This window comes from Spea bombifrons, chromosome 4 (genome assembly GCF_027358695.1).
Source record: "Spea bombifrons isolate aSpeBom1 chromosome 4, aSpeBom1.2.pri, whole genome shotgun sequence".
In the NCBI taxonomy this organism is placed as follows: domain Eukaryota; kingdom Metazoa; phylum Chordata; class Amphibia; order Anura; family Pelobatidae; genus Spea; species Spea bombifrons.
Window position 1 is genome coordinate 1,912,224 of NC_071090.1, and position 13,687 is coordinate 1,925,910.

Sequence of the window (13,687 nt, forward strand, 5' to 3'; positions counted from 1 at the left end):
AAATGCTTCGCTGGGGTGAGAGGCGGATTCTGGGATTTTAAGGACACGAAGAGAGCGAAAAACTTCAATTCCTATTAATGTTTAACCGCGAGCCGCCGGGGGCCGGACGTTCCTACCCAATGACATCAGGGGGGGGGTGAAAGGTAAAGTCTAGCGGGCCGGAGATTAACCCATTGTGTGCTGGAGGAGATCTTTCGATGCAGTTTGTGCCGCAGAATGAAGACTCAGTGAGAAAAAACTTTATTTATTTGCAGCAGAAATCTAAATCTCATTATTAAAACGTTTAATTTCCGGCATGCAGGGGAGGGCGACTTTTTTTTAACGCCTGGTCCTCAAAGGGTTAATTTGTCAAAAGGAATCACAGTCTGGGAATGAGTGGCGTCTGTTTAACCCTCTTACATCATAACCCATGTCATAGTCCGACTCGAAACCTCCAAATAAAATGAGGTCGGTGCTCCAATGGGACGTCACGCCTAATGTCACATGTCGTATTACCTGTAGGTGGAGCTAAAGTTTCAGGAATTTGATGCATTCAATTATATTTGTATCGAAATGTTACTTTTTATATCGTGGGAATTAGAATAACATTTTGGGCTCGTGTTATATGAAGCGCGTCACATGATTCTCTGCGCATGAATAGAATTAAAATGAGACACTGACAGTGACTGAGCTGGCATTAGAAGTCAACCATGCGCTGCCCCTCCCCTGCATTATGGTAACTCCTCCCCTGCGGAACCATGCACTGCTTTCTCCGATCCTACAGGGGTTTTTTGGTGCAGAAGACATTGAGCCGGGTCTCTTAGTCGCTGTACGCCGGAGCTCTCCTTTCCCTGTAAAGATTCATCTCCCTCTTGACTTGAACTACAACTCTTCTGACTCTCAGCCGGCTCCCTGAGTGCTGAATGTTGAAATATCCCAATATTTCCACCTCTTAGGGGGGTATGAAACCGTCTCAAACTCAATTTCACTCCGTGGGTGCAGGATATAATTCAGTGTCAGCCGCTCTAAAGGTTAATTTTCAGTTTATATTGACAACCCTGATAGTTTTAGGGATAGCCTGCCTGCAGCTCGGCCCATCCGGCCCCCGTCTAGTCGCCCGTTTCTCCTGCTGTAACGACTCAAACCTTAATCAGTCGTTGGTCTCGTCTTAGATTCAGGAGCCGTATGTCTATCCCATGCATGTTTAATACCCTCACTGTATTACCCTCTACCACTTCTGCTGGGAGGTTGCTCCGCTTATCTACCACCCCCTTTCTTACAATTTATCACAGATTCCTGTGTATTTACAGCATACATCATACGTTGGGACATCAGCCTGGGGGTGACATTGAACTTTATTTTGGAAGTCACACATTTAACTGTTTGTGCACTGAGAGCAACAAATCACTTTTCGCTGCTCTGCTAAACTCCCTGGCATGTAAAGGGTTAATTCACAAACTCAGACTAAACGAAACCGTTGTGGTTTTTTTTACGGGGTTAAAAGCGTTCACAGATCTGACATCGCTGGCTTTGCAGGTAATTCTTGCCCTCCGGCTGCCTGCCGGGAATCAGGGGCGGATTCACTAAACGGAAAGGTTTCTAATTTCTCCGTGATTTAAGGAAGTTATTTTGGAATCCGCCCCGCCTTCCCGAGTCATTTCAACAAAAGAAGCAGGAAATCAGCGACCCCTCGGTGCGGATCCGGCACCCGGGGCAGGTAGAGCCGAGACACCTGAGCTCAGAATCTGCTCCAGTGAAGCGAGGGTTATCCGGGCGCCGGGGCCACGAGGCGTGCGATCTACGGACCTGCGCAAGGTTAGTAAATAACGCTCGGTCTGGAACGTGCCCGGATCTGCTAAATACCTGTGATCCTCTACAGCGAGACGCTTATAACAAATCCATCGTGCAGGGAGACCGCGCTGACCTGTGAGAGACGCCTGAATACATAGACGGGAAGTTACAACAAGAGACCGCAATCTAACACTAGAGAGTCCGAGACTGAGATGGAACGGAAGGAAGTTTTACTTTACTGAGAGGGTGGTAGATACGAGGAACAGTCCCCCAGCAGAGGTGGTAGAGGCTAATACAGTGCGGGTATTAAACACGCATGGGATAGACATACGGCTCCTGAATCTAAGACGAGACCAACGACTGATTAAGGTTTGAGTCTTTACAGCAGGAGAAACGGGCGACTAGACGGGGGCCGCCGGGGGCCTCAGCACCGCTCCAGTGACTCGGAGATACTCAGTGACGACCCGGAGAGCCCCGAGGCACCGGCGCTTAACCCAGAGTCTCCGGGCGAAAGCCTGAGAGTTGGCAGGTATCAGTCCTAAGATACAGGAGACTATAAGGGGGGCGCCTGCTGTACTCAGTACTTCCTAAAATATATTCCGGCCAATCAGTCCTCCCCGTGAACGGCGCCGATTTCCGCCGCGTTGCCTTTTCTTATTTTTTTTTTGCTGAGCCAGCGCCCCCCCCCATTGATAAAATCCCCGGAGTCTCCGTTTTTCTCGTATCTTTGCTTTTTTTTTTATGTATTTCACCCGACGTTTATTCCGCGAATCCCCGGCGAGCCCAATGCTGTAATTAGGAAGTACGGTTGCCGTAGCGCGGACCTTTTGTCCACAAACTTGTCAGGTTAATTTAATTAAAACGCTAAGAAAATCTCCAAACCGGCGTAAAAGGTTCAAAGCGTTTAACCCCCGGAGGGAAGGTTTCCATCCGAGAGCCAATCGAGCGGCTGGTTAGCGAGAGTCTGCGAGGGGAGCAGGAGATCGATCAGCGGGGGTTTTATTAAAGTCTTAATTAATTGCGTGCCGGTTTTGGGTACTATCGTTTGTGGGGGGGGTCGGGGGGGAGTCCTCAACATGCGCGAGGCTACCTTCCTGATTGGCAGTAAAGGGGTCGCGCCCCGGGCTTCGGTAAATAAACATAGTTTCCATGGTAACGAGATTTAGACAGCCGTGTGAGCAAGGCTCTTTGAACTTTAAAACTTTGATTTTCCTGCTTTTCATTTTTTTTTTAATGTAACGAAAAATGGTGAAAAAAATCGAAAATTAAAAGGAATATTTTCTCTTTTTTTCTGTAAATTTGTGAAAATATCGACGGGGGCGGGGAAATAGTTATTATTAGTTTGGAATAAATATAAATATTACGTTTTATTCCCTGTGAAAAAACTACCTGAATAATTAACATTTATTGTCACCTTTACTGTATCTCCATAAACCTAAAACTTCTGAATCTTACACCTTCCAAGTGCCCCTGTTTACTTTTACCAGTCCCTTTTTGTCTCCTCCCCTGTTGCCCCTCTCTCCTCCCCTGATGCCCCTCTTTTCTAGGAGTCAGAATGTTTGCTGGGGATGAGGGGATCGCAGGGTTCTACAGCCCTAAAAGCCCCGATAATGTGTATAGAAACAGCAGGAAACGGCTTTATAAATTAAACGGGGTGAATAAACCCCATTATTCTTCTTCTAAATGCCCCCCTCAGTTACACAAATACCCAGCGATGGGGCTCAAAGTCAGAGCTGAGGAAAGAGGAGTTCACGATCCTCGGAGGCGGGATCAGCAGAAGTCATCCGTCCTGCGAGGAAATACTGGAGGCCAGCGGGGAGAATCGGGTTTTCTTCCGCTTACTTCCTTTTTATCCGCAGATCGTTAGAAATCTTTCTCCGGACTCCGTGGACGACCGCCGGCCGTGCGATACGCGGAGCGCCAGCCATGGAAGCCGTCGACTTTGAGCAGTTAGCCGAGATCGGTGAGGATCTGTGAGACTCGGGAGCCGTTGATGCTGATTTGATATCAGAGTCGCAGACGTTCCGGTTCAGAATTCTGATGGAATTAAAAAAAAAACGTATTTTTGGGATCTTTGGGCAGAAATGTGATTAATTTCCATCGATTTCGGGGAATCCTTTCTCTGGGGGTCTTTAAAGCTTCATTTCTAGCAATGTTTCCAAAATATTAGAGGGATTTTTATCAGCGGCCCTCCTCGCTCTCTGTGACTCTTCTAGAGCTGCAGAAAGATGAGGAAGATCTCGCGAGTCTCGGCCACGACGAGCCAGCGGCCCCCGGCCCCCGCGACCCCGCCGACGTCAGCCTTACTCACCCGTTTTACGACGTCGCCCGCCACGGCATCATCCACGTAGCTGGTAAGTCGCTTCAAACATTCCATTTAAACGCGCGTTTTTGGTGTCATAAAACCAGTTTTTTTGTCCCGTACCGTTACCCATCGCCCCCCCCCCGTACATCACGCTTACCCCCGGGGTTGGAATTTACCCCTGGCGTCATGTGACTCCAAGGGCTGAGCCCACCCAGTGCTGCCCTCCAAGCCTCGCGCCGTCCTCGGAGCCCCCTTTCCCTGATGCCGTCTTAGGCCGTCGGTTCTGGTTCTGTCGGACCCTTTGAATGCAGGGACTGTGAGAAGCGCCGCGGGGATTGTTGCCGGTATATAAATAAAAGATAAGAATAAAATCAACCGATCCTTGTAGTTATTTCGTTCCGGGAGTTTTTGTTCCGGATCCAGTAACCCTTTCCCTGCCTTGTCCTGCAGGTGATGATAATTTTGGACGGAAGGTGATCACGTTCAGCTGCTGCCGGCTGCCTCCCGGCCACGAGATCGATCACATCCGACTGCTGGAGTACGTGGCGCTTCACTCACTCACTCACTCACACTCATACACTCACTCACTCATACACACTCACTCACAGATACATACACACACTCATACATACACACACACTCACTCATTCACATACACGCACTCACTCACTCACACTCATACACTCACTCACTCATACAGACACTCACTCACACATACATACATACACACACTCATACATACACACACACACATTCATTCACATACACGCACTCATTCACATACACGCACTCACTTACTCATGCACATACACGCACTCACTCACTCATGCACATTTACTCACTGAAATGAATGCCTCACTGGTAACATGGTCCGGTATATGACAATATTTATTTTTATTTATCCTTAGTAGGAAAGAGTAATTGTAAGTTTTTTACTTTACTGAGGGGGTGGTAGGTAAGTGGAACAGCCTCCCAGCATTTGTAATAGGACAGAAATCAAGATCTATATATTTATTTATTTTTTAATAAAAAATGTATTTTTAATAAAAATATCTAGGAGAGTAAAGCTGATATTTGAAAGTTTTTTTTTTGGTGGATTTATTATTTTTGCCATTATAACCAACTATAGCTAAGGATATCCCACGGACCCCCCCCCCCGGTCAGTGTTTATAAGATCCCCGCAGGGTCCCCCAGTAAACGTTTTGTTATTTTCTGCAGATACCTGAAGTACACGCTGGACCGGTACGTGGAGAACGATTACAGCGTCGTCTACTTTCACTACGGCCTGAACAGCAAAAACAAACCGGCGCTGAGCTGGTTACAGAACGCCTACAGAGCCTTCGACCGCAAGTATGGGAACGGGGCGTCCGGGCGAGCCTACGGAGGGCCAAATACCCAGAGAACGGGCACTTTTTGTTTTAGGGGTGTGGTTAGAGGTGTGGTCGGGGCGGGGTATTTGTGTAACTGGGCGGGGCATTTAGAAGAAGAGTAATGGGGTTTTATTTACCCCGTTTAATTCATAATGGACTCTGATCAGCCTGCCCCCCCCCCTCGTTACGAGATCCCGGCCAAGGAGCCGCTCTCCGTCCTCCTATGATCTTCAGCCGCTTACCAGACGCTCTGATTATTTCCCGAGTCTCTCTAACCCTCTAAACCTCGACATGAAAGAGTTCTGTCTGCGACCCGCTTCCTATCTGGGGGTCTGGGAAATAAATTGGTGAAAAATCCGCTACTAAACTGCAGGAGAAAATCGATTTATACCGAAAGTGTAGCAGATAAGTGGAGCCGCCGCCCAGTGGAAGTGGTAGAGGCTTATACTATCTTTATTGTGAGGAGGTTTTATCTGCCTCTCTTTAGGTATAAGAAGAATCTGAAGGCTTTGTATGTCGTTCATCCGACCAACTTCATCAAAGTCCTTTGGAACATCTTCAAACCGGTGATCAGGTGAGACGCCGGCGCTCATCAAAATGCCTCCTTTTACCCAAAATACCTTTTGGTTTCTAAATCAAAAAAATTGGAAGTTCTCCAATTTGTGCTTTTTTTAAAAAAAAAATTTAAACTGAGATTTCTGGACAGAGGCTTGGTCACACCCACTTTCTGGTTAGGTTCCGCCCACTTCTGCCTATTGGAGGTATGTGTGCCAATCAGGCTTGAACCTGCCATCTAGCGCACCGGGCAAATGCCCCGGAGGGCCGCTGGCCAACAGCCCCACCGCACTCGCCTGATCAGCCAGGGTCGGCCAAACTTACGTCATTAGGGGGCTGCTGGCCTTAAAGCGGCAGTGCCACCCATCATCGGGATTCGCTGCTAGACACCGTGGTGAATTTTGGCCCCAGGCCGGCCCATCGCTTACCTCCCCAGCCGCCGGACCCCATTCCAAGCTCACACTCCAGCCCGCATTAACCCCGTGCGCTAAATGTTTATATGAGTTCTCTTATTCTGGCCGTTATCTTATTGTTTTGCCCAAGAGCTAGCACTTTTGTGAACGTTTAGAATTCCGCGTGCGAACGGAGCGCCGCTCTGACAAAGACCCTCGATATTCCAGCCCCCCTCCCCCCTTTGTGATATATTTTTATATTATATGTTTCTGTTGTATTCAGACACAATGTTTCTCAGTAATGTTTATGAGCGGAATGTTCTGTGATTCTTTATTCCGTTATTTAGTCACAAATTTGGGAAAAAAGTTCTTTACATGAATTATTTAAGTGACCTCAGAGAGCATCTGAAATTCAACCGCCTCGTCATCCCACAGGAAGTGCTACAGTGAGTATCAAACATCACTAATACTAATAATAATAATAATAATAATAGTAATAATAGTAATAATAGTAATAATAATAATAATAATAGTGATATTTAATAGGTTTGTATACCTCTGTGGAGGGAGGGGATCCGCCTCACACCTGCAGGAGAGAATTAAATATATTTTCTTGTATTTTTCCCCTAAATACTGTTTTTTTGTTGTTTTTTTTTAACATCCCGCTTGTTGTTTAGGCATGATGAAAAACTACGCACGTCACGTAAAGGCAAACCCCCACCTCCTTCCAGATGCCCTCCCCCGCGACCACCACTCCCCACCCAACAGTTTGGAGTCAGCCTGCAATAGTAAGTCGTGTTACTTAATGTTCAAATATTAAAGGGAAAGAATGCGTTCCTACCCCCGACGCTGTATACAGTAATAACCCCCCAGCGCTGTATACAGTAATATAACCCCCCAGTGCTGTATACAGTAATATAACCCCCAGCACTGTATACAGTAATATAACCCCCAGCACTGTATACAGTAATATAACCCCCAGCACTGTATACAGTAATATAACCCCCAGCGCTGTATACAGTAATATAACCCCCCAGCGCTGTATACAGTAATATAACCCCCCAGCGCTGTATACAGTAATATAACCCCCAGCGCTGTATACAGTAATATAACCCCCCAGCGCTGTATACAGTAATATAACCCCCCAGCGCTGTATACAGTAATATAACCCCCCAGCGCTGTATACAGTAATATAACCCCCAGCGCTGTATACAATAATATAACCCCCAGCGCTGTATACAGTAATATAACCCCCAGCACTGTATACAGTAATATAACCCCCAGCGCTGTATACAGTAATATAACCCCCAAGCGCTGTATACAGTAATATAACCCCCAGCGCTGTATACAGTAATATAACCCCCAGCACTGTATACAGTAATATACACCCCAGCGCTGTATACAGTAATATAACCCCCCAGCGCTGTATACAGTAATATAACCCCCCAGCGCTGTATACAGTAATATAACCCCCAGCACTGTATACAGTAATATACACCCCAGCGCTGTATACAGTAATATAACCCCCCAGCGCTGTATACAGTAATATAACCCCCAGCGCTGTATACAGTAATATAACCCCCAGCGCTGTATACAGTAATATAACCCCCCAGCGCTGTATACAGTAATATAACCCCCAGTGCTGTATACAGTAATATAACCCCCCAGCGCTGTATACAGTAATATAACCCCCAGCGCTGTATACAGTAATATAACCCCCCAGCGCTGTATACAGTAATATAACCCCCAGTGCTATATACAGTAATATAACCCCCAGCGCTGTATACAGTAATATAACCCCCAGCGCTGTATACAGTAATATAACCCCCAGCGCTGTATACAGTAATATAACCCCCAGCGCTGTATACAGTAATATAACCCCCCAGCGCTGTATACAGTAATATAACCCCCAGCGCTGTATACAGTAATATAACCCCCCAGCGCTGTATACAGTAATATACCCCCCCAGTGCTGTATACAGTAATATAACCCCCCAGCACTGTATACAGTAATATAACCCCCCCAGCGCTGTATACAGTAATATAACCCCCAGCGCTGTATACAGTAATATAACCCCCCAGCGCTGTATACAGTAATATAACCCCCCAGCACTGTATACAGTAATATAACCCCCAGCGCTGTATACAGTAATATAACCCCCCAGCGCTGTATACAGTAATATAACCCCCAGCGCTGTATACAGTAATATAACCCCCCAGCGCTGTATACAGTAATAACCCCCAGCGCTGTATACAGTAATATAACCCCCCAGCGCTGTATACAGTAATATAACCCCCCAGCGCTGTATACAGTAATATAACCCCCCCAGCGCTGTATACAGTAATATAACCCCCGAGCGCTGTATACAGATCAAACACCGCACTGAGCTGATGCTTTATGGCGATGCTAATGAAGTCCGTTCCTCCATAGACTTACATTAGTCAGAGAGTCCCTCTGGGTAACTAAGACTGAGCCATTCTATTGTTTATATGGAGCATGCATATAGTAGCCGCCGTCACTAGTAATAATTTGCTATTTATAAATGGTCGTAGGATATTAAAAGTCCAGCAGCCTAATCGGAGACTCGTGATTCGCAGCCCTGAGATTTAGTAATTCATCCAATGGAAAATCAATCGGGGGGGGGGTTGGGGGGGTATTATACCCGCATCGCTGCCAACCTCTGGCACGGCGGCCGGCGCTCTCTATCGCTCATTAACGAGGAGTCCATCGAACCGCCCAGACCCAAACCTCGTTTATTTGCTTCAACGAGCAGCCGGCGTGCAAACCTAAACCGTAATAACCGCCGATTACCGAGGAGGAGAGCCGGGGCGACCCCGACCGCCAACGCGTTTATACAAACACAAAGTGGTCGTCCCTTTAACCCTCGACGCGCCAGAGAATCGGAGCTCCGCTTTAAATACCTATTCGCAAAACAATTGGTTATGGTTGGGATTTCTCCCAAAATAATAATAATAATAATTATAATTTAAAAATAATAATTTAATTTATTAGAGTATTCGGTCGGATTCACAGATGGATTCATCGCTTTCTGTTACAGGAGATTAGTTAGCCGAGAAATAAACTTTTCTGTAATTAAACTTTTTAAATATTTTACAGATTAAATTCCCTCACTAGATTAGCCCCTACCATCTCCACTGGGAAGCTGTTCCACGTATCTACTACCCTCTCAGTAAAATCCTTCTTCCAACTCCAAGGAAGGATAATAAGGAAGCAGCGGTCACCCTGCGCATGCGTCCAGATAAAATATATTTATATTTGTTTTCTTTTTAGTTTGAAGAATAAAAACTCCGGGGAGTTGATTCCTCCGGTTATGAAGCAGACCGTCTCGTATTTGAAGATTAAAGGTAAGGCCCTCGCGTCGGGGTCTCCATCTCTGCAACTCAGACGCTTTTCATTTGTTGATTTGGTGATTTTCTCCAAAATTGTAAATGTTGCCATGGCAACATACATACTGAGGATGAACAACAACAAAAAATGCGTTATCAGAATTCCGTCAAAATGACCTCATAATAACAAAACATCGCAAAAGATCTTAAATAGGAAGTAAAAGATCTCGTTTTCAACTAAAATTTGTAACAAAAATAAGAACCAAAAACTTCAATCTTTTAAATTTAGTTTTTTTTTTTTTAAATAAAATAAAATTTTGGGCTCTCGGACGGCCGTTAAATTCCGCCCAGAATATCGACGTTTCATTTTCATGCAGATTATTTATTTAGTGCCCAATCGGTGCTGTTATGCGTCATAGGCGGTGAATTCCCAATCTTTACGGCTCTTTCCGTAAATTCTGCTACCGGATTTCACACAAAATGTCTATAATAATAATAATACTCATAATAATAATAATAATAATATTAAATTAAATGTTCGGAAGCCCCCCTGAACCCTTCAGAAATACCCCAAGAGGGGTAATACGTAGACCTCAAGCCGAGAGACTTCTGGTCTTTTTACCATGAAATCTCCCTTTTTTAACTCGTGTTGAAGAAATGTCCTCTTTCTGTAAAAAAGAATATTTAACCTAAAACCGTTGTGTTTTTTTGTTTTTTAGGATTTGGGACAGAGGGCCTGTTTAGGAGATCGGTGAACGTCCACATCATTAAAGACATTCAGAAACGTTATGATCTCGGTAAGTGTTTCCCTACATGATGGGAGGGCAACTAAGACACATGGATAAGTGGAACAGCCTCCCAGCAGAGGTGGTAGAGGGTAATACAGCGAGGGTATTAAACATGCATGGGATAGACATCCGGCTCCTGAATCTAAGACGAGACCAACGACTGATTAAAGTTTGAGTCGTTACAGCAGGAGAAACGGGCGACTAGACGGGGGCCGGATGGGGCCGATCTGCCCGCAGGTTCTTGGGCTCATGGAGTCTGTTTGTGGCTGAAGCTCTTCATGTAATTGGTCGAAGGCTGAATCATTTTTAACCCCATGTGCCGCTGCCGTTGCCCCGCAGGAAAGCCGGTGGATTTTGATGATGGCGGAGATGCCCACGTACCGGCGGTGATCCTGAAGACTTTTTTGCGCGAACTCCCAGAGCCTTTGCTGACCTTCGCCTCGTACCGACCCATCCTGGAGATCACCGGTGAGTTCTGTCGAGCTGAAGATGCGTGCGAGAGAGCGGGGGCAGGAGGGCAATAGTCTGGCATCAATTGAACTTCCCCATCCGGGCCACCGGCAGCAGCATTTACACATAATGTACAGGACTGGAGAAAGCTCGGCGTGGGCTACGATCCAGCGCGGGCTATTAGCGGCTTTACATTATGTGTAAACGTTGCTGCCGGTGGCCCGAGTGGGGAAGTTCAATTGATGCCGTCCTCCTGCGCTCGCTCATACTTCAACGCGCGTCTCTGAGTGCCGTCGCTCTTGGTTTTCCAGGTGTGGAGAGCATCCTGCGAGTCACCAGGTGTAAGGAGGTCGTGCAGAGTCTTCCAGATCACAACTACGCCGTGTTAAAGTATCTCGTGGGCTTTCTGCACGCGGTAAGCATGATTAGTCGCGCATGTGTAACGTGTACGGATCTCGCTGCCGTGGGGGGGGCCCAAAGGCTGGGCTTATGATCATCTCCCTTGAGGTGAAGGAACGGAGGCGTCCAAAGCCACTCAAACCCTTCGGTGCAGAAACTTTGATATCTACCCTCCCAATCCCGCCCCACGCTTTCTATTTACCCAAAGCCTTGTTTGTGTTTTGCCCTAAACTTGCATAACCCACAATCGGCCCCATTCGGCCCCCGTCTAGTCGCCCGTTTCTCCTGCTGTAAAGACTCAAACCTTAATCAGTCGTTGGTCTCGTCTTAGATTCAGGAGCCGTATGTCTATCCCATGCATGTTTAATACCCTCACTGAATTACCCTCTACCACTTCCGCTGGGAGGCTGCTCCACTTATCTACCATCCTCTCAGTATAGTACCTCATGATCTGGCCCCCCAAGACGAGACCAATGACTGATTAAGGTTTGAGTTTTTACAGCAGGAGAAACGGCCGACTAGATGGGGGCCGGATGGGGCCGATCTGCTGTCATACTTATACAGCCTTTAACGCTCCATGTAGTAGAGCTCTACTTCACGATAAAACATCAATTACCTCTTTTAGTGTACGTGACAATTCGGAGTTCCCATTAAAATTATGAATAAGAATAAATTTTTCACACGATTAGAGAATAATTTCTGGGCAGGTTTGGGGACTAATGCGGCATTTAGTGTTAAATTCAGCAGAGTAGGTGGAACAGCAGCTTTAAATACAGTTACAAAACGTCAAACAAATTCATTCGTTTTACTCTTTGGGTGGACATTTTTAAAAAAAATATTGTTTTTTTTTCTTTTTAAACCAACAGCCCTTCCTTTAGATGTTCAGTATAAAAAAAAATTTAACGTTAACAATAATACAATTTTTTTGTTTTCCCCCCTCCTTATGTATATATTGCACGCCTTTTAAGTATTAATTATTTTTTTCTTTTAGTTGTCTCAGGACAGTATTAGAAATAAAATGACCGCTGCGAACCTGGCGTGCGTCTTCGGAGTGAATCTTATCTGGCCCCCGGACGGCGTCCCCTCCATCAGCGCTCTCGTTCCGATAAATGTGTTCACGGAGTTATTAATAGAATTTTACCCCAAGGTCTTCAGTTCCAGAACCGTCCCGGGAGAGAGCGAGTCCTGACCGCGGGGGCCGCCAGCAGCCGACACGCCATTTACACGGCGCGGCCCTTTAACTACCAACGTTCTCCATATGCTGCGGGGGTCAATTCTTTTCCCATTTCACCCTTTCACTGCCTTCTACGTCATAAAAGTGTCCGGATTCACTCAAAAAGTTATTCTAAAGCGGAGCGTCTTCTATTCTTTTATTACTATTATTGCGTTAAAACACTTTTTTTCTAGCTTTTGAAAAATGTTAGCCATTTGTACTCTGCTCTGTTATTTACTAGAACCCCCCCCCCGACTCATTATCATACTGCCCGTGGGAAATAATAAAATGGCTCAGTTTTAATCACCCAGCCGGACTCTCTGACTAATGAAAGTCTATGGAGGAAGGGACTTCATTAGCATCGCCATAAAGCATCAGCTCAGTGTGGGGTTTGAGTCGGGGAAGTCACCCAAAATATCACATGACTGACAGCACCGGCGGCTCCAGGTCTGCTGATAAAGGGAAATTGGGACAAAATGAGATAAAACCAGGGTTTTGTCCGACCGACATTACTGTATACAGCGCTGAGGGATTGTTACTGTATACAGTGCTGGGGGAGGTTATGCTCATGGGGAAAATATATAATTTTTTGGCCTCCCCCATTAAGTAACTTTTGGTTTTAGTTACATGGAATTTGTTACGGATAAACTGAAGGACAAACAGCCGGTTTTAAAACATTAATATCAAAGTAAAAACTGTTACAAAGAAACCGGTTTATTTATTTGGTTTTCTGTTATAAGATCGTTTGTTGTATTTGTAATAAATCTGTTTTTTGAAATTCGTGTTTCTTTCTGATGCCTGTACGTGAAAAAAAATACATAAAAAATAAAATAAAACCATTTTATAAAATAATAATATATAAAAAACCTGCTGGAATTTCTTCTTCCCCATCACAGAGCATTCCCGTAATCCAAGCTGTGCGAGATATATGGATACACCCCGACTCCTTATCATACTGCCTGCGGGGAACAATAGAATGGCTCGGTCTTAATCACCAGCCGGACTCTCTGACTAATGAAAGTCTATGGAGGAATGGAATGGATGTTAATTTGTAACGATTGCAAATGTATTTAATTCTGGAGAACAAATTAGTAATTG

At 45.6% G+C, this 13,687-nt stretch overlaps 1 protein-coding gene across 2 annotated transcripts in view; it reads left to right on the forward strand.

The window, feature by feature from the left end:
* The window catches only part of ARHGAP8 (Rho GTPase activating protein 8), a 37,099-nt gene extending 24,140 nt beyond the window's left edge, over nt 1-12,959 (forward strand). Inside the window, exons 1-13 of one of the 2 annotated variants that reach the window (XM_053462717.1) lie at nt 1,624-1,794; nt 3,630-3,733; nt 3,987-4,124; nt 4,526-4,613; nt 5,294-5,425; nt 5,933-6,019; nt 6,740-6,838; nt 7,070-7,180; nt 9,684-9,757; nt 10,459-10,536; nt 10,867-10,995; nt 11,289-11,392; nt 12,368-12,959. In XM_053462717.1, the coding sequence (XP_053318692.1) occupies nt 3,697-3,733; nt 3,987-4,124; nt 4,526-4,613; nt 5,294-5,425; nt 5,933-6,019; nt 6,740-6,838; nt 7,070-7,180; nt 9,684-9,757; nt 10,459-10,536; nt 10,867-10,995; nt 11,289-11,392; nt 12,368-12,565 (1,275 nt within the window). In that variant the 5' untranslated portion in view covers nt 1,624-1,794; nt 3,630-3,696 and the 3' untranslated portion in view covers nt 12,566-12,959. Of the gene's footprint in view, nt 1-1,623; nt 1,795-3,629; nt 3,734-3,986; nt 4,125-4,525; nt 4,614-5,293; nt 5,426-5,932; nt 6,020-6,739; nt 6,839-7,069; nt 7,181-9,683; nt 9,758-10,458; nt 10,537-10,866; nt 10,996-11,288; nt 11,393-12,367 lie in introns of those variants that run through there. The other variant, XM_053462719.1, reaches the window with a different exon arrangement.
* The last annotated feature ends 728 nt before the right edge of the window (nt 12,960-13,687 follow it).